General features: G+C 42.3%; 1 protein-coding gene across 7 annotated transcripts in view; it reads left to right on the forward strand.

Moving 5' to 3' along the window:
- The first annotated feature begins 2,032 nt into the window (after positions 1 to 2,032).
- KMT2E (lysine methyltransferase 2E (inactive)) overlaps positions 2,033 to 25,010 on the forward strand; it is an 89,533-nt gene continuing 66,555 nt past the window's right edge. For 4 of the 7 annotated variants that reach the window (XM_006265198.4, XM_019487470.2, XM_019487469.2 and 1 more), the window contains exons 1-3: positions 2,034 to 2,122; positions 16,959 to 17,024; positions 21,685 to 21,869. In XM_006265198.4, the coding sequence (XP_006265260.1) occupies positions 21,799 to 21,869 (71 nt within the window). In that variant the 5' untranslated portion in view covers positions 2,034 to 2,122; positions 16,959 to 17,024; positions 21,685 to 21,798. Of the gene's footprint in view, positions 2,123 to 16,501; positions 17,025 to 21,684; positions 21,870 to 25,010 lie in introns of all 7 variants that reach the window. The other 3 variants (XM_019487467.2, XM_019487466.2, XM_019487468.2) reach the window with 3 other exon arrangements.

Below are 25,010 nucleotides of genomic sequence, written 5' to 3' on the forward strand. Positions count from 1 at the left end.
TTTGCGCCACCCTGCCATTTCCATCTAGCACACAGCCTCTTGAGTCCGACCGCTGGCATTGGGGTGCCCTGCCTCACCACTGCGAGAAATAAGCAACAAGCCATGACAGATTGGCAAGGTTCAGCACATCATGCCCTATAGCCCCAGCTGCTTCCAGAGGTGTCCCTGGGCCAGTCTAGTTTACAAGGTTGCATCTTAAAACTGCAACAACAAAAATGACGCGTCCTGGGTGAAGCCCAGAGCACCCCGGGCGCAGCTCAGAGCCACCCGTTGTGATCCCGCCCCGAGCCAAGAAGGCCGGGCCCAGCGCCGCGCCCGAGGCAGAGGCGCAGGGCAGACGGGCGGGGAAGGACAGAAGGAGCCAGGGCAGGCGCTGGGGGAGGGGAGCGCGGCGCGGACGCTCCCGGCCGCCGCCTCAGCCGGCTTGGGCCGCCGCCAGCCCCGCAGGAATGCAGCGGTCACATGACCTCCGGCGGACGTGCGGCTCCCGGCCCTCTCCAGGGAGCCCCCGCGCCATCTTGGACTGACGCAGTTACAAATGCAGGCGCGGGCGGGCGCCGCCGCCCTCCTTCCTGCTCGGCCGCAACCCCGCTTTCCTCGCGGCACGGAGCGTCGGGCCGTCTGCCCGCTTGCTCCTCGCGCCGGCGTCTCCTCGCGCCCGCCGGGCTCCCTCGCGCCCGCCATCATGGCGCCCGTTTCCTCCCTTTGCACCAGCCTCCCCCGGCAGCTCCCGGCCCTGCCCCGCTGCGGCTGGCCCTACTGCAGGATGATGTCAGCGCCAGCCAATCGGGGCGCGCCAGCCCGCGCGGCGATTGGCTGCGGCGCCCCCCGCCCAGTCTCCACCGCGGTTCGCTGCGGGGCCGAGCGGGGGGAGGGGAGAGAAAAAAAAAAAGAAGAAAAAAAAAAACCGCGACGACCAAACCCACCGGGACGCCGGCCGCCATTTCGCGCAACAACAGGCAGAAGCCGAGCGAGCGCCCTAGGGAGAGAGAAAGAGAGAGAAACACACGCACACGTACACGCGGGGGTTAGACAGGGAAAAAACACCCACAGACTCCGCCAGGGTCACAAGACGTTTAATCGCCCCCTCCCCCCCAGCTCGGCGCCCCGTTACAGCCGCCTCTGCCTCCATCAGCAACAGCTCCCTTCACCTCGGCTCTCTGCTGCCGCGGCGGAGCCCCCAACTCCCTCTCCCCCAGGCAGGACTAGGCTATGGTGCCGTTGCCGCTGCTTCTCCTCCCGTGCCCCGCTCGCGGCGGCTCCATCGAGGCAGGGGAAGCGCTGCCAGCGCCGCTTTTATCCGCTGCGCCGAGCTTGCGCACTGCGACCGGCTCGCTCGGCCCCTGGTGGGCGTCGAGTGAAAGCCCGGCCGCCTCCCTCCCCCCTCGCGCAGCCATCTCCTCGCCGGAGGGGTCGGAGCCGGAGCCGGGCGGAGGGGGCTGCGCCTGAGCCGAGCTCCGGCGGCTCCAAATAAGGGCAGCCCCGTCCCTGCCCCCTGGGCGAGCGCCAGGAGCCGCCGCCACAGGCCCGCGCACACGGGGAGCGCCCGTCCTCGCACTGCCACGCGTCCCGCTGTGTGGCCCAGCGGCTCCCCACCCCCGGGCTCCTCCACGCTTCGTCTGTCGGGAAGAGTCGCCCCGATGTCGTGCGGGGCGACTCCGGCCCGCCCTGCCCAACAAAGTCAGGGCGCCACCCGCGTAAAATGGACCCCGGGGAGGCCTCCACGGGCCCGGGCGGCGCCTCAGCCCACAAGCAAAATGGCGGCTGTTTGGCTTCGCCCTGGTAACCCTGCCCCTGCCAGGCGGGGCGGGCGAGCCCGTGCAGGGGGGGGAGGAGGGAGGGGAGAGCGGACGCCATTTTCCCAGAGAGGCAGTGACATAGGGAGCGTAGGCGGCTGAAAGGAGGGAGGCACGGGAGCTGCGGCGGCTGCGGGGTTGGTACACGGGTCCTGAGGCACGGGCGCTTCCCGGCTGGTCCCTGCAGGCTTCAGGCGCTCCGGGGTGCGCGGGGCTGAGCGCTGCCCGGCCGGGGACAGCCGCAGTGGGGCTGCTGCATTGTTGTGGCCGGGCTGGGAGAGGGGCTCGGCTCGCCCGTGCTGCCGCCTGGCCTGCGACCATTCCCGGTGAGTGTCCGCGCGGGCCGGGCCGGGGAGGGGGCGTGTGCGGGTGGCGGTGCCCGGGGCCGCCCGCCGCGCTGCGAGACACGAAAGAGCCGCTGTCCCTCGTGAACATGGCGGGCTGTGGGCGCGGAGGAGCCGAGGGGGTGGCGGTCACGCCAGCTGTGCGCCGTCCCTCGGGCCGGGAGGGGAGCCGGGCTGCCCGGGTGCTGAGGGGAGGCAGCCTCTTCCCTCCTGCTCTCCCTGCTTGCACGTTACTGCTTTGTGGGGCTAAAATGGCTCGTTGTGGGCCTAATCTCCTCGCCCTCCACACCCCCCTCCCCCGCCCCGTGCAGCTCTCCGCGCTGGGCTGTAACCTGGGCGATCAGAAAACACAGTTGGGAAGAGTTTCTGTGCCCATTTGAAAGGGGGGTGATTCTCCCATCCCCCTCCCTGGGAAGGAGCCGAAGGCAATCTGTGATGCCCCCGCCTGCTGGGGTTTGGTCTCTCTCCGTGCTCCCTGCCTGGCACAGGTCAAATCCCCTCTGGAGAGGGATTGGGGGAGCGCTCCCTATTGCTGCAGGCAGGGGAGGAGAAACAAGCGGTTCACTAAAGAGGGGAGAAGAAATCTCACCTCACTGGATAATTAAGGTCCTGTATTCCCCCTGTGCCCAGTCGCTTGGAAATGGAGGGTGGCTTCAAGCCCTGAGGTCCCCGAAATGATGTCCTCTCCCTCAGATTAAAGGCAGAATTTAAGGGCTGTGTCTGCATTTCAGACTGCTTTTAGTCTCCGTTTATTTACATCCTCTTCAAAGCATTAATAACCAAACGGTTTTTGTCTTCCTGAGACCTACCTCAATGAAAGGAAAGAGAGGTCTGTGGCCGTAGGTAGTAGACGTAAGTGTTTGACCATAAACACGCTACTTTTGGAGTCACTTATTTAAAATGTAGAGTAAAAATTGTAATTTCCCTCTTTTGTCCTTTAGAGATTCTAAAAATGGCGGCCTCGGGCTGATGTTGTGGTAATCTAATCAGCTCGGGTCCTCCACACCCCATGCAGTGCGTTTGTCTGCAGCATATTACAGGCTTATTATGCTTAAATGAAAAGCCCAGTTTTCTTCCAATCCTGTACAAAACATATCTTGACTTTGCTAGGATTAAAATGCAGTGTTTCAGCTGATTAATTTTATTGGTTATGTGTGTGAAAGGCAAATGAACGAGACCACTTTTGCAGTGGGAGGAGGGGGGGGAGAGAGGACAGACTCAAGCAGCTTCTTGGGGTGTGTGCGTTTCATTGAGGTTATATGCATGCCATGCTAATCTTGCTTTCTGTGTTAAAAATAATTTGGGCAAATTCCTGTCTCTACTAATTAATTGAAAACTGGCTGGGAGTATAATCTAGTGCTAACACAAAGACTGCTAATATTTATCAAATAAAGACAAAGTTAGAACCACCAGGTTCTTAGATCTCTTGTTTGTGAATGTCATGTTCACTTTCATTCAGTAACAGACCTTCTTTACTGGAGACAGTGGTCTTGTTGGCGATGCTGATAGTTTGGGAATACAAGAATACTATTTTGAGATTAATATTCAAGGAGGCTTGCAGACAGAATTAAAAAGCTGTTACTTTGCTGCTTTGGGTTTAAAGTTTACATAGCCATGCATAATTATTTGGCATGAGAATCTTTTAAACTCACTAAAGTCATATTTTGACATACAGAAAAAGTGAAACTGTAGTTCCTTCTCTTTCCTTTCCCAAATGAAATATGAGCCTTTTAGTATCATCACTATAAATATGCTACAGTGTGCGTGTGTGGGAAGTGAGGGGGGGCCGGATGGGGCAGGGACTTATTCTTTGGTAGGTGATATATTTATTGAGCACAGTTGTGATCCCCAGATCTTATTGCAAATATGGAAGCTTGTTGGGGGTTTAGTATGGGTTAAGTTTCAGTTTTAAAAAAGTAAATGCAAATTTGTCATTTTTAGACCAGTCTGTAAATTTTGTCCTTACTATAATGAGGGAAAAGTTTCCATTCTAATATATCGTTGGAATGTTCTGGATCTAGAGAAACAACAAAAAGATTTCTATTAAAATGGCATTTTTCTTTTAACTTAAAGAATTGAGCAGTGTTATTTCTAGGAGAGTTGATAGTATTTCCTTTAGGTATGTATCATTTGAACAGCAAGATTGGGGGTAAGACCTGCGTTACAGGTTAATGCACACCTTCCTTGTATTGAGGCCAAAGACTGAGCGACTTGAACCCTTCAAGTAATATGTTAATGATCTAGTAATGCATGTCCCATCATATTTTATACCCATGATGATGTGATCTTTTAAAATTGAAATCTATATTTTATTTCACAGTATATATTTTAAAAAACAACAACTAGGGATTGTTAGAAGGCTTGTGTTAAACTTCTGGGGGTTTCTAAATTGTAGAGATTTTTCTACTTTTTTTTTCCCCCTCTAGGTTTCTATTTTTTAATCAAGTGCATAAATTTCTAATTGTACTATGGTTTCTGTGAAAATATGAAGTATCTGATTGGTTTTGTCTCTCTAGGTAGTTGTTCCTATTTATGTGACCCTAGTTATGCTGAATTAGACAACACTGGCAACATTTCATTTAAAATGAACAATAATACCCCATGATTTAGAAGTAATTTGAAAAGCTGAAATGAAAATTTGAAATTTCAAAAAAATGCACAGCATTGTCTTTGTTAGCCTTAATTATTTTTGTACTATAAGACCTCCTTAGAAATTGGGAAATCTTCCAGATTCTTCATCTGTGACCTTGGGTGAGTCACTTCAGTTCTCTATTTCTCACTTTCTCCATCTGTAAAATGGAGATAGTAATGCTTCCTTACCTTACAGGGCTGCTTTGAGGCTAAATTAATTTAAATGTTTTGAGGCACTGAGGTATCATGTTAATGATTTTCAGGGCAAAGTCTCTAAAGGAAAAAAATATATTTATGCCCTTCTTCCCCTTACCAAAAAGGGAGTCTTTATGCTTTCATAAGGGTTATATTGAAATCTTTAATAAAAGTTTTTATTTTAGGGAAACATCCAATTTTGAATGAGAAATTTATCAGTATTCTCCAAATGGCAGACTTAATAGATGAATTAATATCTTTTTAGTAATTTGGATTCCAGATCCTAAAACCATCTCTACCCCTAGGTAGCTGATTTCAATAGCATACATGTGATCATTAATCTGAAGGAGAACAATAATATTTTAAATTTTTTTTTGAGAATTTGTCATAATTCATGGACTCAGATCATTTTTATATGTATAAGATCTGTGGTAAGGTTTTCATGTATAGAACTGAATTAGTATTTTGTTTGGAAATAATCTATATTCTTGCCTAGATTTAAGAGTTCTGAAGTTTGAAGAATATATTTAGGCTTAATCCCGCAAAGACAATTAAATGCTGATTTTATGTAGTAATATTGATGTTTCAAGTATTTGTAGGGCAGAAAGTTAAGTGCCTCTGGCAAGTCTTGGAAGAGTGAGGGTGGTCTTGGTCCCAAGTAACCACTGAGTTAAGTGTTGTATAATACACGCTACCAAAAAAAAAAGTAGTCAGGGAAAAAAAAGGTCTAGATGCACAAAAATTCTTAAGGGGCTTCCCTGCATCCTGACTTAAATAGCAGACTGAAGCTTTTAAATTGGTTCCTGGTTTTGTGATGCCAACATAACCTACGTTTGTACTGGTCTCAACATTTTCAGATTTTATTGGGTTGTGACCTTGGACCAGGTACTGTTTTTAAGTTGTTTGGGATAACTGCAGTAAAAATGGCACCAGGATTTAAATGAACCTTCAGTTTTATAGGGATGTTCTTCCTTGTTTGGGCATCTGTTGGCTGCTGACTAGATCTCCTAAGAGTCTGTATCACTGTTCTCTAGACTTGGAAAGCTATGTGAAGTTCATTGGACCTTCCATACACATACAATGTAGGCTTTTCTAGAATGATAGTCATCTTAATATTGTTTCATTTCTATTCGTACTAGCCAGAAAACTAAAAGATACCTCAGCAGAAGTTAAACTTGTCTCCTGAAATAACATCTGCAGAGCCACAATCATGTGCAGGAAAAAAAATGTAACTACAGTAGAAAAAAAATGTAATAATAATTTCACCTGCTACCTTTAGAGCCTGATTAAGATGGAGTACAACAAAAATGTATTTGAAAAATGTTCATGGGCCTTCATAGACAGGAACTGGCTATCACAGAAACATTTTAGTTATCTTGCAGAATTTCTTATACATTTTTTTTTAATTATTTTTTTTAAGATTCCTGTGCTGATAATTAGTTGGATGAGCTCTCAGAGTAGTCCCATAGATTTATTAATGCATTATAAAATGGTAAAAAGTAATCTTTATTATTACAGTGAACCATAGAGACTGTAGTTTATTATATTATATTTTTGCTGTTTGAGGATTTTTATTCATTTCTCTTTTTTTCTAAATAAGAATCTAAGAAAGTAGCTTACCAAGGGCCTTCATAAATTTAAAGAGTACTTTCTTCCACGGTCCAAATGAACTTTTTGATGTACATCCTATATGTTTTGAAAGGGTAAATACTTTGAACCCTGCACAAGTGAAGTGTGTTTAATGGTTTATGTCTATTACTTAGAGGGAAAACCACCATTTTTTAATATTCTCCTTCATTTTGGTAGAAATTTAGGTGGGAATTGCTGGGTAGTTAGTATTTTTGTTTTGTTTGTTTGTTTGTTTTTGAAAGTCAGTTTATACATACAAGTGCCAAAATACAGGCATGAAGTCCAGTTTTAAGACAAGAATTTCCAAAGATATTTTTAATTTACTTTTAATATCTGTCACAGCAAAAGTTCTACTATAAAAATGGTGTTTTCATTATTCTTGTGGCTTTTAGTGGGCTTTTCTTGGGGGCTTGGGGAAAATGTAATTTAGGTTATCTTTGATCACTTTTTTCACTCCATAAATTAAATTATTGTGAAAACTAACTCAGATCAGGGTATGACTAATTTTAATGAGCTTTTTACGCATGTTGTATAATTAAAAATAACAACTACATTCATTTATGTTAAAATAGATGTAAATATCTCCATAAATTTAGCAAGATGATAATGAAAACCATGCAATATACTTTTCAGATGAAAAAATCTTGCTTCTCAGCTGTTTCAAGTTAATATTTTCAAATAATTTTATGTAGTTATGACTTGGTTGTAATACTGATTCCCCCCCTGACCAATTCTGGTAATAGTCTGTTGCATTTGATTGTGAATTTTCTTAACTTTCATGTTGTCCCTACTAGTCAGAGAGAAATTATGCCTAACTATTAAGTGTGTGGTTGTATGGGAGTCATGTTTAGAGCCATCTGTCTGTTAAACTAGACGACTGATATTCCATGCCTAGACAGCTGATCATACCTTAACAGCTGGTTTAAATGGACTCTTTCACTACTGTAAAAATATTTTATTGCAGTTGCTATTTAATTTGAAAATTAGGATTGTAATATTGCAGAGAAGTATTTTTGTGGGTAGTTTCACAGATTCACACAAGTTTCGATTGTTCTAGAACAGTTGGAAGCCAACCTTTTCGGTTGATGTGCTACGAATTAGCTTCTTATCCTGCCCAAATGCCACTCTACTTCCCTTGCTCTTGCCCTATCTGCTGTTCTGCTTGCTGTTCCCTGCCCTATCTGCTGTAGTGTTGCCTGTTCCCTACCCAGTCTGCTGTGTGCCACACCCAGAGGCTGCCCATGCCACATGTGACACACTTCTAAAAAAATGAAGAGAGGTTACAGCTCTTCCCCTCAACTCTGGGTTTTGTTTTTTTGGCTTGCTCTTTGCTTGGAATGCAACTTTGGAATAAGAGCATGTTAACCTGAGAATAAAAAAAAACCCCTCTTTATATCTTTCCATTTTTTTATTGAAAAAGTTGCAATTATCTCCATGGTTACTGGGACAGAGTTTCATCTTTTGGAGCTGGGATTTCAATTTTCAGTTTCAGCTGTAAGCATCAGATGAAACTGTTCATCCAATACTTAATGGAAAATTAAAAAATAATCCCTGGAGGAAAAGCTATCTACTTAGACTTCTGAGCAGCCATTCACTTCCTGTTCCATGTGTTAAAAGTTGCAGTTTATGCTTGCATTGTTACTTACAAATTTTGTCACTGTTTGAGATTATGATAAAATCATTTCAGCTCAAAACGATGCTTCCACAGTTGATTAAAAACAACAACAAAAAACCTATAAGCAAACCAGCATGTGGCTATCAAGAAATAAATTAGAGTTATTTGGGACCATAGTTTAGCTGCTGAAAATAAAGAGGGAGCTTTAAACAGCCATGAAAGATAAAAAACTTTTGATGAGTTAAAAGCTTAGTCTTCCTAGTTTAATCATTAAGCTTTCCTCCAACTTCTGAAAACTGAAGAGATAAAAGTGGGAGTTTCAATCCAGGATCCATTCAAGTAAAATGCTGCTTAAAAGAAAGGGAAAACTATATGTGTAGGGATCTGCATAAGTGGAAAAAACTGTAAAGTAAAATAGAAAAAGATTTAATTGAATGATCCGGTTTTAAGCTATTTTATGTGCATAATATATTAGTAATTAGTGAAACAAAAATTGCGTTGGTTTCTCACAAGATCTGAAACACTTATGCTGTGTTTCAACCAATTTTAATTGTAGCTAGCTAGTGAATATCGTAAAAACCTGTATTTTCTCCTGTCACATTAATATGAAACGTTCTTAATCAGCAGCTATTCACTGTAGGAAAAAGGCATTTGAAAATTGATACTTTAAAATATAATTTTTCAGAGGTTTATTATAATTAAGACCCTTCCGTTGCAGCATTAGGTAGATGTTATGAAAAATAGCACAGTAATAGAGATGTAACTTACTGGGCCTGCTTATTGAACACTGCCTAAAGATGGCTGTTGAAGTGCCTGATTTCAAATGTTAATTGTGAATAATGAGAAACAATAAATACTAATGAATGTAGTTAATTTTACTTCTAGAGGAGTTTTTGAATGTATAGTATAACTTTTTAGGGAACAGTTTCGTAAATATCTTCAAACTGTTCTCCTGCAGTCGTCAAATTCACTGAGATGTGAGAATTATATTTGGAATGAAGTCATATTTTTTCATTTATTAGATTGTTAAATTGATTGGCTTGATGTTGACTATTAGAAATTTTTATTGTAGAGGAATTCTGCATCTAATGGTAATAGAAAAATGGTGAGACACCAAGTTTATTGTGAAAGATTAGACAAGTTTAATATTAACCAATTGTTATTTTCTGTAAATTAATAAAGAACAAAACTTGGCACTATGCATTTGTATTATATTTATTTTTCCTGCCAGTAGATTGTCCTAGTAAAAATATAACACCTGTTTGTGGTTTTAAGCCCCTTACAGGTGTTATGTATCTACTGGGAGAATTGTTGCTCTCCTCTTAGAAACTACAAGATGTACACTTCTTCATTGAATTTATCATGGGGGGGAATATATCCCCCCAAGATAAATTTGCATGTCAACCTGGAAGATCTCCTTTGTTAAAGACTCTTACTCAAGAATGAGCACTCTTGTACTTCTTTTCTTGATGATTTCTGAATGTTTGATGGAGCTTCAAGATAGATGGACCTTTTTTGAGAGACAAAGTGTGTGGGATTTTTTCCACCTTGAGACAGTTAATAATTCTTAACAGTTTTAGGGAGCTTGAATAGTTACAGCTGGAGACATGCTGTTGGGATTATATTCCCTCTCCTTTTTTTCTTTTTTGTTGGCTTCTGTAGAGAATGAGTGATGGCAATAAACTGAGGTTTTAAAATCAAAGAGCCAAAGCTCTTCAATTACCTTCACTCTTTCTCTGAACTCTTTTTCATTCTATTTGTCCCTTCCTTGATGCCTGCTGAGCTAATTCACTTATTCTCATTCATTCCATAGCTCAAGTTTTTATTTCCTTTCTATTCCTCACTCTTTTCCTCCACTACTCTTTTCTCCCCCTCCATAGCTCCTTTCAGTGTCATGCTTCCCCTTCTTGGGGGAGGATGAGGAGGAAGTAAGAAGAGAGGGAAAAATAAAGGGAAACCCTGAAGGCCTTCTAGTGGACAGGGAGAAATCTCTAGAGAAATAAATATTTAGTTCCTTTCACCCATTCCTATGTTAGTCCCATGTCTAATAGAGGAGCCCTTAGATATCTAAATCAGGGGTTCCCAACCTTTTTATGCTGCAGACAGGCAAACCATGGACTGAAAGTGACCAGCATATTGCAGGCAGGCAGCCAGTCCTTTTTTATACTCTGTATACCAGGCCGTGGCTCGGGGCGGGAGGGTGTTGGCAACCCCTGGTCTAAAAGAAGGATGGCCAGTTTGTGGTATGCATGCCACTCTTGGTGCAAGCAGCCTCTGTGTGGGCACATGGCAGACTGGGGTGCAGACATTTAACACAGTGGCAGATAGAGCGGGGGCAAAAAACAGAGCAACAGGTTGAATGAGAAGCATGGTGAACGAAGCAGAAAGCAAATCGGATCAAATCAGATCAGGCAGGGAGCACAGGGCAGGAAGCAGAAGGTAGAGCAGCTGACTTGGCATGGGAAGGGGTTTGGAGTGGTACGTGGGGAGGGTGTGGGGCTATGTTGTGGCATCCTGCCAAAAAGGTTGCTTCCACTGGCCTAGATGATAATGAAGTGGGCCTTGGAGCCTAGTTGAAACTAGCTTCCCTCTATACCAGTTGCTGAGATTAATTAACAGCTGAATAACTGATGTAAGATTGCAGGGGGAAGAGGGTAGAAGACTCTTCAGGAGTAGGCTTCTGAGGATGGGATCAGTCATTTTGCTTTTGATCTACTTACAAGTCATGTTAAGGGTCTTGCAACTTCTTAGTAACATTCTATAGTCAATAGTGACACTATTTCTGTGTGTGTGTGTGTGTGTGTGTGTGTTAGGGATGTAAGTATCCTTTAAAAATTATCTATTTAACCTCCTCTAATTATATTGGTTAAACAGTAGCTCATTCCTAGTTTAGTGACCTTCACCAGAAACAGCCCTGGCCTCTTATGTCTTCGCTGTGTGCCCGGTGCTGTGTTGCCTTCCCCTCTTGGGGTTCTGTGGTGCCTTACTGCTGCAGCAGCAAGACTCCCAGCCCCACAGTTGCTCTGCTCAGCCCCCACCTCCACTCCCCACAATGGTAGGGCCTGGGCAGGGTGACAGACTCCCTGCGCCTCCCGCCACACCTGTGCTGCAGTGGCCTGGACCTGGACAGCTCCCCTGTGCTGCCTGACAGGGCCTTCCCCAGCTGGCCCCCCTGCCTGGGGGGGGGGGGATTCCAGTCCCAGTGGAGCATCTTCCAGTGGGTGTGCTGCATCCTTTCCCCTCTCCCATCTGTGGGACATACAAAGTACTGAGTCCCTCAGAAAGAAAGAGAAAAAAAAAAAGCCAAATTATAAATCCTACAGTGTAGTTTAACAACAAAGAAGTACGGTCTAAATGCCAACTGTCTGAAAATAACGTGCAAATACATTGAAAAAAGTCAGTTTCTGTCTCAGCAGCTTGCATCTCCAATGCTGATGAATAGAAAAAGCATTGTACAAGGGAGGAAATAAAAATACCCATCTTTTCTAGTAACGTTTAACTTTGGGTTTATCTCCATTCCCTATAAAAGTTCTTTTGTTCTTTGCTCACTCCCTAACAATTATACAAATAAACTACTCCAGGTAATTATACCCCACTTACCTCCTTATACCCCACTTACCTCCATCCTCTCTCTCTCTCTCTCTAATTAACATGCAATTTTTACCTATATGTCTTCAGTCTTGCAAGTTAACTTCCTCTGAGAACATGTGCGAAGGAAGATGATATGCTTTGGTCAGATGTTCCATTAAGCAGTTTGCTTTTTTGTAGAGGTCAGGAAACAATGTGTGTTTCACAAAAAATTTAGGAGTGAATATTATTCTAAAATTGGAACACTTAAAATGTCTGCTTGGCTTACCAAGTATGAATAAGCCTATTAATGCTTCTCTTGAAGATCCATCATAACATTCAGTTAAAGAAATATATAAACCATTGTACTCTTTCAGCCACCTGTCAGTCTTTCCTTAAGTTGTAGATATTAGAGATATCTGGAGTCTAGAAGGGTATGGTTGCTGCAGTTTCCTCAAGTCACTTTTCAGCTAATAAAGTGTATACTCTCTGTTTTGAAAAGATGCAAGTTGGATGTGGAATGAGGATGGCAAATTGTTGTGTAAGTCACCAGATGCTTCTTCAAATGGTGCTGATGCTAGGGCATAAATTAGGTGCATGCCTATTTGTGTAGAGGAACTTAAGAATCTTCTGTTTCCATCCCATACTTTTCCCCTCTCAAATATATAACCAGAAATATGATTGCTTTTCTCCCTCTAGGCCCTTCCTTATGTTTCTTGGAGAGAGCTTTTTAGTAATCCAGTGTGTCATGAGTCCCTCTTGAAAACTGCGGAAGATCTTAGGATAAGATCTTTCAATTACTTTAAATATTCTAACACTTCAAAATACCTAAAATGTATGTGGTCCTGCCTAGTTGTTTATAGTATCTTATAGAAGATAGGTTTTTTTTCCAGTAGAAAGATGCATCCTTCAGTACCTTCATCTGGTTCTGCCTTCTGTACATTGTAGTCTAAACCGGTGGTGTCCAACTCATTTGGCCACATGGACCAGATGAGTGGTGTGGGGGCGGTCTGTCATCTGACCTATGGGGCTGGAATCTGGTGGCAACATTAATTGCTGCAACTCCCAGAGCCATAGCAACTGCCACTCCTTTCACCACCAAATTTCTGGCCCTGCAGGCATCCTTGCAAGTCAGGTAATGTGACTTTATGCTGTGGATCTGGCCCATAAGGCTCCCCATGGGTCCAGAAGTTTCGTGGCAAGGATAAGCAGCGGCAGCATTTTATAAAGGTGCATATGCCCCATGCCTTCTGACTGACTTCAGATGCACACGGCTAACTGCCTCATGCAGCTCCATGGGCCACATCTGGCCTGCAGGCTATATTTTAGTCATCCCTGGCCTAAATTATCATCTCAGTGTTCTGGGGCTGTTCTTCCCTAATTTAGAGGCTGGAATATTTCTTGCTATCCACCTAGCTTGTTAGAGGTCAGTATCACTTCTTGAATTATGAATTGATCAGTTACTGTAGAAGGTATGAAGTTCTACAGTATGGGACATTATAGGAGCAAATCAGGGATTCTTTACTGAAGTATAGCTTTTTCAGATTTTCTTTGTTGCAATCAAAAGATCTATTAGTGGTGATTGCATGTAACTGCTAACAGACTGTTGATTTCATTTTCTTTCCAAGAATGCAATTTCTTCCAATCCTTATTGTCCTGCAGTGAAGGTTTTCACTAACTGAGTCTCCAAAGTCCTGTGTGGCCAAAAGCTCATTGTTCTATACATAAATGAAGGAGTACCAAATTGGCATTTAAAAGCTTAGTTTGTTTCCTTGTCCTTCCTTCTATAAAGAAATGGCATTTTTGAAAAGGTGCATGTGTTAGACATTCAGGTCTTGCATGGTCTGAAAAAACATGGCTGTCTGGAAAACAACAAAATTTTAAATACATTAAGTACATGAAACCTGATTAAAGATATATGTGCACTTTATTTAAACTTTTCAGTTTTTACTCTTATTTAACTAAGGTAATGACATAAGTTCTCTCTTAAGGCTATTATACCCCAACCCCCTCAAGCATAAAAATAAGTAGTAAAAATAAGTCAGAAATTTTAAAGTCGAAATAAAACACAGATTTGTAACGAACAAAGTGAAAATGATTGGAACAAACAACTAAAGGAAGTTGTGGAATCTTAAAGTTTTTAGATGAAGTCTTTCTGGAGGATTCTGCTTCAGTTAGGTTCAGTAGGGGGCTTGCTATAAGAATTGCTGTTTGACCTTTTGTGTCCTGTATTTTATAGGTGGTCCCTTCTAGTCTTGCCAACTTTTCATAGATTCAGAGTTTCTATTTAATATCTAAACGGCCCTTCAACAAAAACAGGGGTGAGAAAGGTGATACACTATTTCTGATGTCTTGCCTATGTAAGAAAAATGCATCTCTTTGGAGAGTCTTTACATTTGAGTCCCTTTTGCCATCTAGAACTAGAAATTACCACTTAGAAGGGACATCAGCTTGAAATTCACCATTAAGATCTTGAGGGACCTTTCTGTAAATCCCTCTCCCAGTTTTATGATAAATTTTCCATGCTTTTTCTCTTGTTATATAATAGCAATTTTTCTATGATTGTCAAATCTTGCATCTGTACGCACAGGCCAGAAGGAGAGCCCTGTTGTTCCTGTCCATAAAGTGCACCAGCAAGTCCTTTACACCGCCTTCATGCAGCTTTACCAGTGCAGAATCTTCTTTCCAGTTCCATCTCTGCTTCAGAAATACTGTGTATTATTTCATATAATAAAGGAAATCAGAATTTTGGAATAAACATTACATAGAGGCAATAGAAACCTAGTTAATACAAAACCATGGAAACCTGTTTGCTGCTTCTGTAAGAAGGGAAGAATTTCCCAGCCATCAGGCACCTGGAAGTGGTTGATGGGTAGACTAAGGAACATTATGGAAATGGCACACAAAGACTAGCTAGCAAAATATATGGTACCCTCTAGTTTTCTATCTCAAACTTATAACCCATAGCTGTTCCATCTAGCATTTGTCTTGTGAGAAACTGGACTTCCCTCTCTCCTCTCTCCCCTTGTGGTCCTGGAAGAAATATGAGAGGAAGAAGAATCTGCTAGCTCTACTGAAAAAGCAGTCCTGAGGCTTCAGCCAGTTCTCCAACTTTCTCCCCCTCCCCACACACACACACTCCTCTCCCTGTTTTATACATCCCATCAAAGTAAAAGGAGCATTGGGATTGGGACTAAAAAATGTTAATGTGTTTTGTATTTTTAAAACTAATTGACCTGCATGTGTGCTGCATTTGAATTCTTCCACTTCCATGTGGTGCCAGGCTAAGTGAAAGTGGGAGAAGAGTGCTCTAAATGCATTCTACTGTCACAAACTGGAATTAAAAGGACACAGAACCACGGGATGCATGTGAACATCATTAGATCCCAAGAATAATATTGTGTATGCAGAATATCTTGGTGACAATGAGTTACTTACTTGCTAAAGCTTAAATGGACTTTAAATCCTCAAAGATTTAATAATTTGCAATCTAAACATGTTTTGCTCCGTTTCCGTTTGCATTTTGGAGGAAAGGAGGTTCCAAAAAGAAAAACCTAGCACTGTGATTAAACTTAAAGGAGGGTGATCTCAAAATAACAGGACTCGGATGCAAGGAAACCAATATCCTAGGCTTGTTATGGAAGTTACATAAGAATGCCATAGTTAAGTCACTTACCTCATGCATTTATGCTAAATTAAAAAGAACCGGTGATGCAGGAATGCAAGACTTAAAGTTTATATGCTTGAATGATAAGGTTCAAAGAGATTATTTCTAATAAACTGAAATCCTTCAAAGGCTGAAAATCTAGGCCAGATAAAGTCAATAAAAGAAGTGCATGCCGTTTACCTTGCATAATTTAATCTGAAAATTTGAAGTAGGAGGTCAAAGAGGAGATTTGAAAAGCAATTAGAAAAAAAAACCCTTTTCTTTACCTAGTAATCTACAAGACCTATCAATTCTCTTACAGTCTTAATATTAAAGGGGGGCAATAAAGGAGGGTAGAGAAACTTCATAGAAGCTAAATGGCTTCCTTCTATTAGTTTTTCAGAAAAGAGGATATTTGAGGGGTCTGATTGTTTTGCATAATAATGATGAGGTACTGACAGGCTAATAGCAATGAGGAAATGTTGGAACAAGTCGGTAAATTAGACACGAGTACTGAAAAAACTTCCAAATTAAATAATTGTAATAATAAATAATTGTGTAATTTTTGTAAGAGCTTTGTTTTGTTGGATATTATGTTATAGTCCTCCACATAACATTTTACTTGTCTAACAGAGAAACATAGCATGGTTTTAGAAAATGTGGACCAGTTATTTTTCAGTACCGGGTAATTTAGTTGGACTGATAGGTTCATTTGGAACAAAAAGATAACCTAAAATGACTGAGCAGTCTATTACTACTTGAAATGTTGCAGTAAAATACTGCATAAAATAGTGGGATTATGTATGTTGTGTATTGTATTTGGGTTTCAACAGGATTCTTCCCTCTCCTCAACTTTGTTGTTTATTTTTTTTAATAGCAAAATGTAATTCATGTATGGAACTCTTTATCTTAAAATGCTATGTTTGGGGAAAATTGGGTTAAAAACATTTAAACATGAAAACATTCACAATGTTGAGAGCTTTTACTGTGAGACTAGATAATAATCCAATTACTAAATAATGGGGATTGGGAAGAGCCTTTCCCTGTGGGTAGGCTATTCATTATTTATTCTCTACAGGGTTTGTTACATCTGCTGGACTACTAGCCTCATCCAGTATGGCGATTCCTGTAGTCCAAGCACCTGCTTTGGAGAGTTGTGTAAAGAACCATAAGATGGACACCTTGGGAATATTACAGTGCAACACATGGGACATTTCTGGGTCTGGACATGGCGTAAATGATTCCTCCCTTCTCTCCTTGAGATTCCACTGCCCGCTATCCAAAATGACAGTTTTCAACATGTTATGGTATTTTCGGGACGTAGCCTGCAGCCATAGCTGCAGCAGTGCACTTTTGTCTAGTGCAGATGGACCCTGTACTTGAGATTTTTTTCCTTTAGGTTGAGTGCTTGGTGTAAAAGAGAAATGTCAAAATATTGGCAATACGGTACCCTCTTTGAAGAATATCATTGCAAGCAACACAAATTTTGTTCTCTGAGCTAGCTGCTGGTGACTGAATACCACATTATTTTGCAGCAGCTGTTCCTGGTTGGAGTAACATTGGAGGGTTCTGCATCCTGGTCTTTTTGCTGAAGAAAGAAGGTTGGTATGTCCTGAAATCTTAAGATGGTAAACAGTAGCAGGCCAAGCCTTTGAGGGTCTTGTGCAAAGGTTCATTTCTGGGCCCCCATACTCTTTACTAGATAACCACATCAAAACATAATTGTAATGCAATTTTAGTAGCCCCTTGCAAGGAATTGGAGCTGGCACTGTCCTACCACCACCCCTGTGGTAATAATAAATGAGGAATCCTTGGATGATTGCTTTTTTGTGAAAAGTCAAATGTTAGAGGTTGATACATTTGTACACTTTGTGTAACTGAGATCTTTCTCCTTCCCTTAAAAAGAAAATTCCTCTGTTGTAATGTTGTCTGGCAAAATGCATTGAGGTTCATCACTTCTCTTGCTTTATACAAAATGGTTGAAATTTGGCCAAGAACTAAATGAACCAGCATACCACTAGAACAGTGCTTCTCAAACTATCTGATGTGCCGGACTGGCAATTTTTTTTCCAGTGGGCCAGGGACCGGTGCACAGTTCAGCCGGTGACAGCAGCTGCGTATAACACCGCTACACAAATGTGGGATTGGCTGCTGCTTTCTCTTTCCTCACCTTGCACGATGTGACGTCACCTGGAGTGTTGATATGACATAGTGCCACAGTTTGTACATTCCATTGTTATGCTTCTGAAAATGTATTTCTTTCCTGGCAACTCGCTGCGTACCAGTGACCGTTGGCTCGCGGACCAGCACCGGTCCACAGACCACCACTTTGAGAAGCACTTCACTAGAAGACCCAAATGTAAATTGCTTGCTATGGGAAAGGCAAGAAAATGGACACTTTTTTCTCCTGACTTTGCTGCCTCCTGTTTACATTTAATACTGAATTTGTGCTGCTGTTGCCTTTGTCCCTCCACCCCTCTGCACTCTGTTGTGCTGAGTGCTTTCCTGGTTGACTTCCTGTGGCTGTGGCAGTGAATTCAGTCCAGACCATAGGTACCCAGTAGTATGCGAGTAGGTTACTTTAAGCCACACATTTATAATAAAAAATATATATTTATATACCTTCATAAAATTAATAGGCTGTCTTCCTTCTTTAGTAAACGCTCTTTGAATGGTAGCTTATTAGTTTTGTGATTCTGTGGCTTACCAGTTTTCCTCCCTATATAATATTGCCCAGGCAGACACACCAATGTTCACTTTTTGGCTGAAAGATTGAATAACTTGAGCTTTTTTGCAAGTCATATTTAGGGTCAAGAATGAAGTTTACTCTGTAGTCAGATTGGTATGGACTGTGGGGTTTTTGTTTTCCTCTAGTGCAGGGCATGGCCACCTACCCAGGATCTCTTGAGCATATATTAACATCATTTCATAGAAGGAGGACATTGGCTGCTGTGGCTCTCCTACACTACCTGTGGAAGGTTACGGTGCTAGGCCTGTGTTGTGTCAGAGTTGAGGGTAGTCTTGTGTAGAGCTTAGATTATGGTCATATGGCATGGTTTGGATAGGAATGAATCCTGCCTGAGGAAGAGGGTTGGACTAGGTCAGTGTTTCTCAACATGTGGGTGGTGACCTAAAAGTGGATCACAAGAATACATGAAAGGGTTGGGAATAAACTTGAAAAATACATTCTCCTTTAAAGGAAAAAAATGTGGGAAACTGGGAAGGTACGGGGGGCATGTGACCCCGGATCTTTGAACGGCAGGGTGGGCTGCTGCTGGGGGGCTGGGGCTGTGCCAGGTTCTTCCTGGCTGGGGCTAGGCTGGGTTGTGCTCAAGGCGGGCAGCAGCACTGGGAGTGGGGGTTGGGGGCCTACAGCGGATTTTGAGGTGGCTGCAGTGTGTGTCCCTCCCATCCCCCCTCTCCCATCCCTTCCTCCCAGTGGTGCCGCTGCCCACCCCAAGCACAGCCTGGCCCCACCCCCCTTGAGTATATCCTGGCGCAGTGGCAGCCAACCGATGTGCGAAGATCTGCGTGATGCCTTCCTGGGGTGCATACAAAGGTGGGAGCAGCCCCTGCCATATGCCCCCTGGACAAGCCGCAGCTCCATCCCATGCCCCACCCCAGCTGGGCACCATCTGCCCCAGCCCCACGCCTTCCCTCACCACGGGCCTCGATGTGGCTTCCCCTCACGCCCCTTCCCTTGCCCCTCCCCTTCCACTACAACAAACATACCAGCCAGACACTGCTCTTCAAGCTGCTGGCCTGCGTATGGGAAATCAAATCGGTATTAGCTGATATGCCTCCTTAAAAATTGGCTATTAGTATTGGCCCAAAAAATCTCTATCCATGCATTCCTACTCTTTCTGCATTTCATTTGCTGACACAGGCTTTCCAGATGTTTCAGATTTATTTTCTGACTGTCTAAATCAGTAACACTAAAACTGATAGAAAAAGCAAAGTTCCACCCAAAACATAAGTATAAAATGATACAAGTGAGGTGCTTTTTTTTCAGCCAGTATTTCTTATTAAGTTTTCTAGATGTGCTCTGGTAACATCTCAAAACCAACAGCTCAGCTTCACCTGTAAATAAATAAATGAGTAGTACGGTCACCAGGGAATTATGCTTCATCCAAGAAGCACAGCTAAGTAAACTATACTGCACTTATTCAGTATGGAAGCGCTACAGATAATTGATCTGAAGTATGCCCCTACGAGTAAACACAGATATTCGTTTGAATGCTGTACCTTGCTTCTTCCACCGAGGGAAGCTGGATAAGTTAATGGTCACTAGGTACACATTCACTTGTTACTGTGGTTTGTGGAGTGGAGAAAGGTGCATAGTGCTATTTGTGCATCTCTCTCTCCAGCTCCCTGTAATCCAGCTGTTCCCAACATGGTGCCTGTGGGTGCTATGCCACCGCCCCCCCCCCCCCCCCCGTTTATTTCAGGTGCCCGCATGCATTTTCACAAGCAATAAAAATCATTATTCCAACAAAAAATGTCACTGCCAATTGAACTCAGAACAGCAACATTTCAACATTTTTTTTTCCACAGGCTGTATGCAATGGCCACCAAAATGAAAGCAAGTCAGTCTGACTGATGCAGTGACAGAGTGGCAGTTACTACTCCCTCCCCAAATGAAATTGTGCATATCCAAGATTCTAAATTCTAAACTTTAATATTTATATTGGCACCCGCTGGTTTTTCTTGTAAATTCGGATGTGCCCTTGGGCGCACAAACATTTGGAACGCCTGGTATGGAGGTGAAGGAAGAGGGAGAAGGTGAGGGAAAGGGAAGAGGATGTTGGAATCATGGAAGCAGGACTTTATTTCTGTAGAAGTCTTTCTCTTCTATAGAGACGTACCTCTCTCTTGTAGCTGTGTTGTACAGTGTTAGGATAAAAAGTAGCCAGCTTGTCTTAGTTGGTATATACAGTATTAATGATAATATGGCACAGTAAATAACACTCAGAGTTGCACCTGAATAAAATGTCATCCCTCTTTATTAGGAAAATGTTGGTCCTTAAGCAGGTGTAGGTTACTATATTCCATCCTCTCAAACCTTTATCTTCTTTCAGTTTTTGAATCTTTAACTGAGTGACTTTACATTTTCTGTTTTGTATCTTCTTGCTTTAAAAATAATGCAATAATAGTATTAAGTAGTAGAACTTTCCTGGAAGTGTCAGCAGTCAGTTTGTGTTCACATGTATATAATCAGAAACCAAGTATATATTTGAATGACTTAAACTTTTTTTTTTTTTTTAAATTAAAACAACTTTTAAATATAATCCTATAATTCTGTTTTGCTTATTTGGGTTTTAAATTACACTGCAGATGTAAGAAGAAAATTTAAACCATCATAACAACATTCTCATTGCTTAGCTTATTTGCTGAAAATTGAGTGGGCAAAATGAGAATTGTGGTCATTTTATTTTTCTGTCTCTTGATGAGCTGTCTCATCTAAAGAAGGGTAATTATGATTGAAACTAGGTTTCTATAATTCTTACAATGTATTGGTATGATTTTCCTTGAAATCAAGGTGGTGTAAGTTAATTTAGGAGCTATTTTATTAGACTCTGAATACAGTGTTTTACCTTTTATTCTGTAATTTGCAGTTTGATCATCTACTGTGTATAGTCAAGCTCAGTTTTTGCTTCAGACCTTTTTGAAATATAGAAAAAACTTTAAGGTGTGAAAAGTATTTTAAAAGGCATATAACCAGAGCTATTCTACTGCATATTTTAAGTACTAACTCAAATCACCAAGCAGCAAACCTTGATTTAAATATATAGTCTTTTTGGCTTCTTTAACATATGATATGTATTTAGCTGGAAATTAGAATTCAATTCAAATTCACAAAAAAACAGCTTTTTTAATAACTTAGAACTACCTTAACTGTAGTTCATACATGGGGTGGAGGGGAAGGGGCATGATATACTATTGAGCTGAATTTAGTTGAATAAACTGAAATTTAAAACATTCTCTCTTCACTTGCACAAGAGACTGCTGGTTTCAAAAGCTGATTTAGAACTTAAACCCTGCTTCCAGGTGGTCATCCAGTAACTTCAACCAGTTCTTCAGGGCTTTAACATTCTTTCAAACGTAGGCAACAAATATGTACTACTTGAATTTTTTTTCCAGTGTAACTTAGAACCAAAAAATACCATAACAGCCCTTTAGCAAGATTATCTAAATATACTATAATACAGAATTGCCTTCTTAAAATGATTTTATTTAATTGCTTGTCTTATTTTTAAACAGGGTTTGTGGATGCACTTAGATGTTTGCAATGAGCACTGTGGCTGGCATGCCCCAGTGTTTTGGATACCAATGCATAGGACTCCGTAGTAATCGAATTTATCAGAAACGAACGTCATGAGCATAGTGATCCCATTGGGGGTTGATACAGCAGAACCTTCTTATTTGGAAATGGCTGCAGGCTCAGAGTAAGTATTTAAATATAACTAGTAAGTTTACTATTTTTTATTTTTGTGTGGGGACACTTTGAAAAGAACTGAACATGACATCCAAAAGCTTCTTAATTGTATCTGAATTTTAACAGTTATTTATATTCCTCTACTGTAGCTTCATGTCTGAAGTTCAATGGCCCCTCCTTTGGTGAGTAAAGGACTAGTGAAAGAACAGTATTTTAACATACTTTTGGTTTATCGCAAAAGAATTTAAGTCATATAGTTAGTGCTTATCATTTTTATTTCCTTCAGGTTTACAGTGATATTTTTGGATGTATTTTAGAGACATTATATAATTCAGTATGTCAAAGAAGAAACAATTATGAGAGATGGTGATAATTGTGAAGGGGCATGTTCAAATAAAATGTTCATAGTTAAGCTTGCATTTTTGCAATAATGCACCAGTATAAAAGGTGACAATATATTTTTTTTTTTTTTCTTTCCCAATATTTGTTTTTCAATTTGGCATCCATTGTTTTGGCTTATAGCTGAAGTGGATAGCTTAAATGGTGCCAGATTGGAAAACTATTTTGTCAGGAGTGCTTGGGACTGTTTGGGATGAAAGACAGTAAAAAAATAATTCCATGCGGTACGAAGTAGTGTATATATATATGTATCATCTTGGTATGTCTAGAGAGTTTTTGTTGTCACCTTTTAGCTTTAGCAGGGTTTTATAAAATTTTAACGTGTCTTTTTGGGGGCACAGAAATATTCTAGTTTACAAGAGTTATAATTATAAAATATTCTAGCCCACAGCGTAGCACAGGGGTCAGCAACCCCTGGCACATGTGCCGAGCATGGCACGCAAGGCCATTTTGCTTGGCACGCCACCGCCAGCCTGGGCCGTAAGCAGCTGCTGCCAGCCATGGAGCCCAAGCTGCTCCCAGCAGGTGGCTGGGAGGCCACAAGCCCTGCTGCAAGCATATCAGGCTCCATGGGCCAGCTGCAGCTGGGAGGCTGTGAACAGCTGCTCCGCATGTCAGCACTCCAGCACCTTCCAAGGTAGTCAATGTGGTTTTTTTGGCACTCCAGCCAAAAAACATTGCCTACCCCTGGGTAGCATATACATATTGGCCATGATTTAAAGAAAATGGAGTGGTTCAGTACCTTTTGGTCATCAGATCATTTATTTGTGAAAATTTGTTCATGGAAAACATAGTTAAAATCCAATAAGATTGGACTTAAAAACCTGTTTTATCTCCTTTGCTTTTGAAAGAGTTTACTTTTTTTAAAGTTCCTGGTAGAATATCTGTTGGAGACAATGAAATATAAAATGTTCTTTATCTCGTCTTTAGTCTTTTCTCCCACCCGTTTTAACTCCTGAACAAATATTCAAGTTTTCATGTGTTTGGATAGTATTAAGAATATATTTGCATGGTTTAGATGTTTGAACAGTAAACTAGAACTTGTTTTCACATCACTTTTTTTATACTAGAGGTCTCCTTTAAAAAGACAAAAAAGCAACCTTCATGAAATAATAACTTTTTAATTTAAGGTCACTGGGGGTCTCTTGTTTGATTTAGTTGAGACATCAAGTTACCTTTTATAAACTTTTTATAAATGGCTTTTGTGTGAAGCCTTTTAGTGTCACCTTTAAATCAGGGGTGGGCAGTTGTTTGGTCCGGAGGGCCACTTAAGGAGTTTTAGTGAGCTCTTGCAAGAAGGGTGTTGGGAGGGAACTGATTCAGCCCATCCACGTCGCACTCACTGCTGGCTGACACTATCTGGGCCCATCTACCCTGTATCTACCACTGGGGGTGCCAGACAGTGGGTGGGTGGGGTATCCATGGAGACAGGTCCAGGACCCCCACAGGCAGGGTGCTCTCAGCCAAGCAGATGGGATGGGCCATGGGCAGCTGTAGATGGGTGGGCGGGGCTAGGATTGTGGGGCAGTGACAGCATGGGGCCGGGGCAGAGCTGCGATGCACTCCCTGCGTGTCCCTGCCCATGGAACTGGCACTCATTGCAGGGACGTGTGGGAAGCATATTGCCACTCTGCTCCAGGGACCCTGTTCCCGGACGCCACTTCTTGCCTGCCCATGGTCCCATCCCATCTGCCCAGCCAAGTGTATCCTGCTCACAGAGGTCCCAGACCAGTGTCTATGGAGACCGTACCCACTCTACCTGGCACCCCCTGCAATCTGTCTGGGGTGTCTGGGCAGCAGGGCTTGTCCCGGCAGCAGTGGAGACACTGGCAGCAGTAGCTGGGCAGAGTGAGCTGCCACTATGGGGGCTGCCAAGAAGCTGAGTCCAGCCCCTACCCTGTCCCTACCCTGCCATTTGTCTGGGGGCAGCAGGGCCAGCCATATGCACCACGGCTCATGCCGCAGCCCTGCTGCCTTGGCAGGGCCAAGGGGCCCGCTGCAAACCAGATAGACTCTCTTGATGGGCTGAATCCAGCCCCCAGGCCATATTTTGCCCACTCCTGCTTAAAAAAAAAAAAAATAATAATAATTCTCCTTTATTTACTTTTTTTTTTTTTTAAGTGAGGCTTCTAGGTATCCAAAAAAGAAATGCTTTTCTGGTGCTGAACAAGTTCTAAGGAACTGAAGATAACTTTCAGCTCTTTCTACTCTCCTACAATGCTGTGGATGTATGTCTGTGTTCAAGAGGCATGAGGTGTCTGTTACTACAGAAGTTCATCAGTAGTGCCACCAACACCTACACGGTGTTTCATGACTAACTGCTGATACAGTTATGAACATGGATTCTGGTTTTCTCTGATTTAAAAAAAAATAAATCCCCAACTTTCAGATTAGAAAAGTAACCTAAAATCCACGTTTTTCTGTGATTAAAATAAAACGCTGCTATAGATCGATCTATCAATCTATCTTTAGTGGTGTTTCATTTTAATCACAGAAATATGTGGATTTTGGGTTACTTCTTTTAATCTGAAAATTGGGGAGTTGTGTTTTGTTTTTGTTTTTTTATCAGAGAAAATCAGGATCCCTGATTATGAAGGGACTGGAAAAGTTGAAGGACAAGATTGTAAACTGTTTGTTAGTTGCTTTCTAGGGCACCTAGGATAACTTAAAACCTGCTAGTGTTTGATCAGAATGTGAAAATGCTATTGGCTCTGAATTTGCCAGTGATTACACTTGAAGAAAGTTAATCAAG

This window comes from Alligator mississippiensis, chromosome 4 (genome assembly GCF_030867095.1).
Source record: "Alligator mississippiensis isolate rAllMis1 chromosome 4, rAllMis1, whole genome shotgun sequence".
Lineage (NCBI taxonomy): Eukaryota > Metazoa > Chordata > Crocodylia > Alligatoridae > Alligator > Alligator mississippiensis.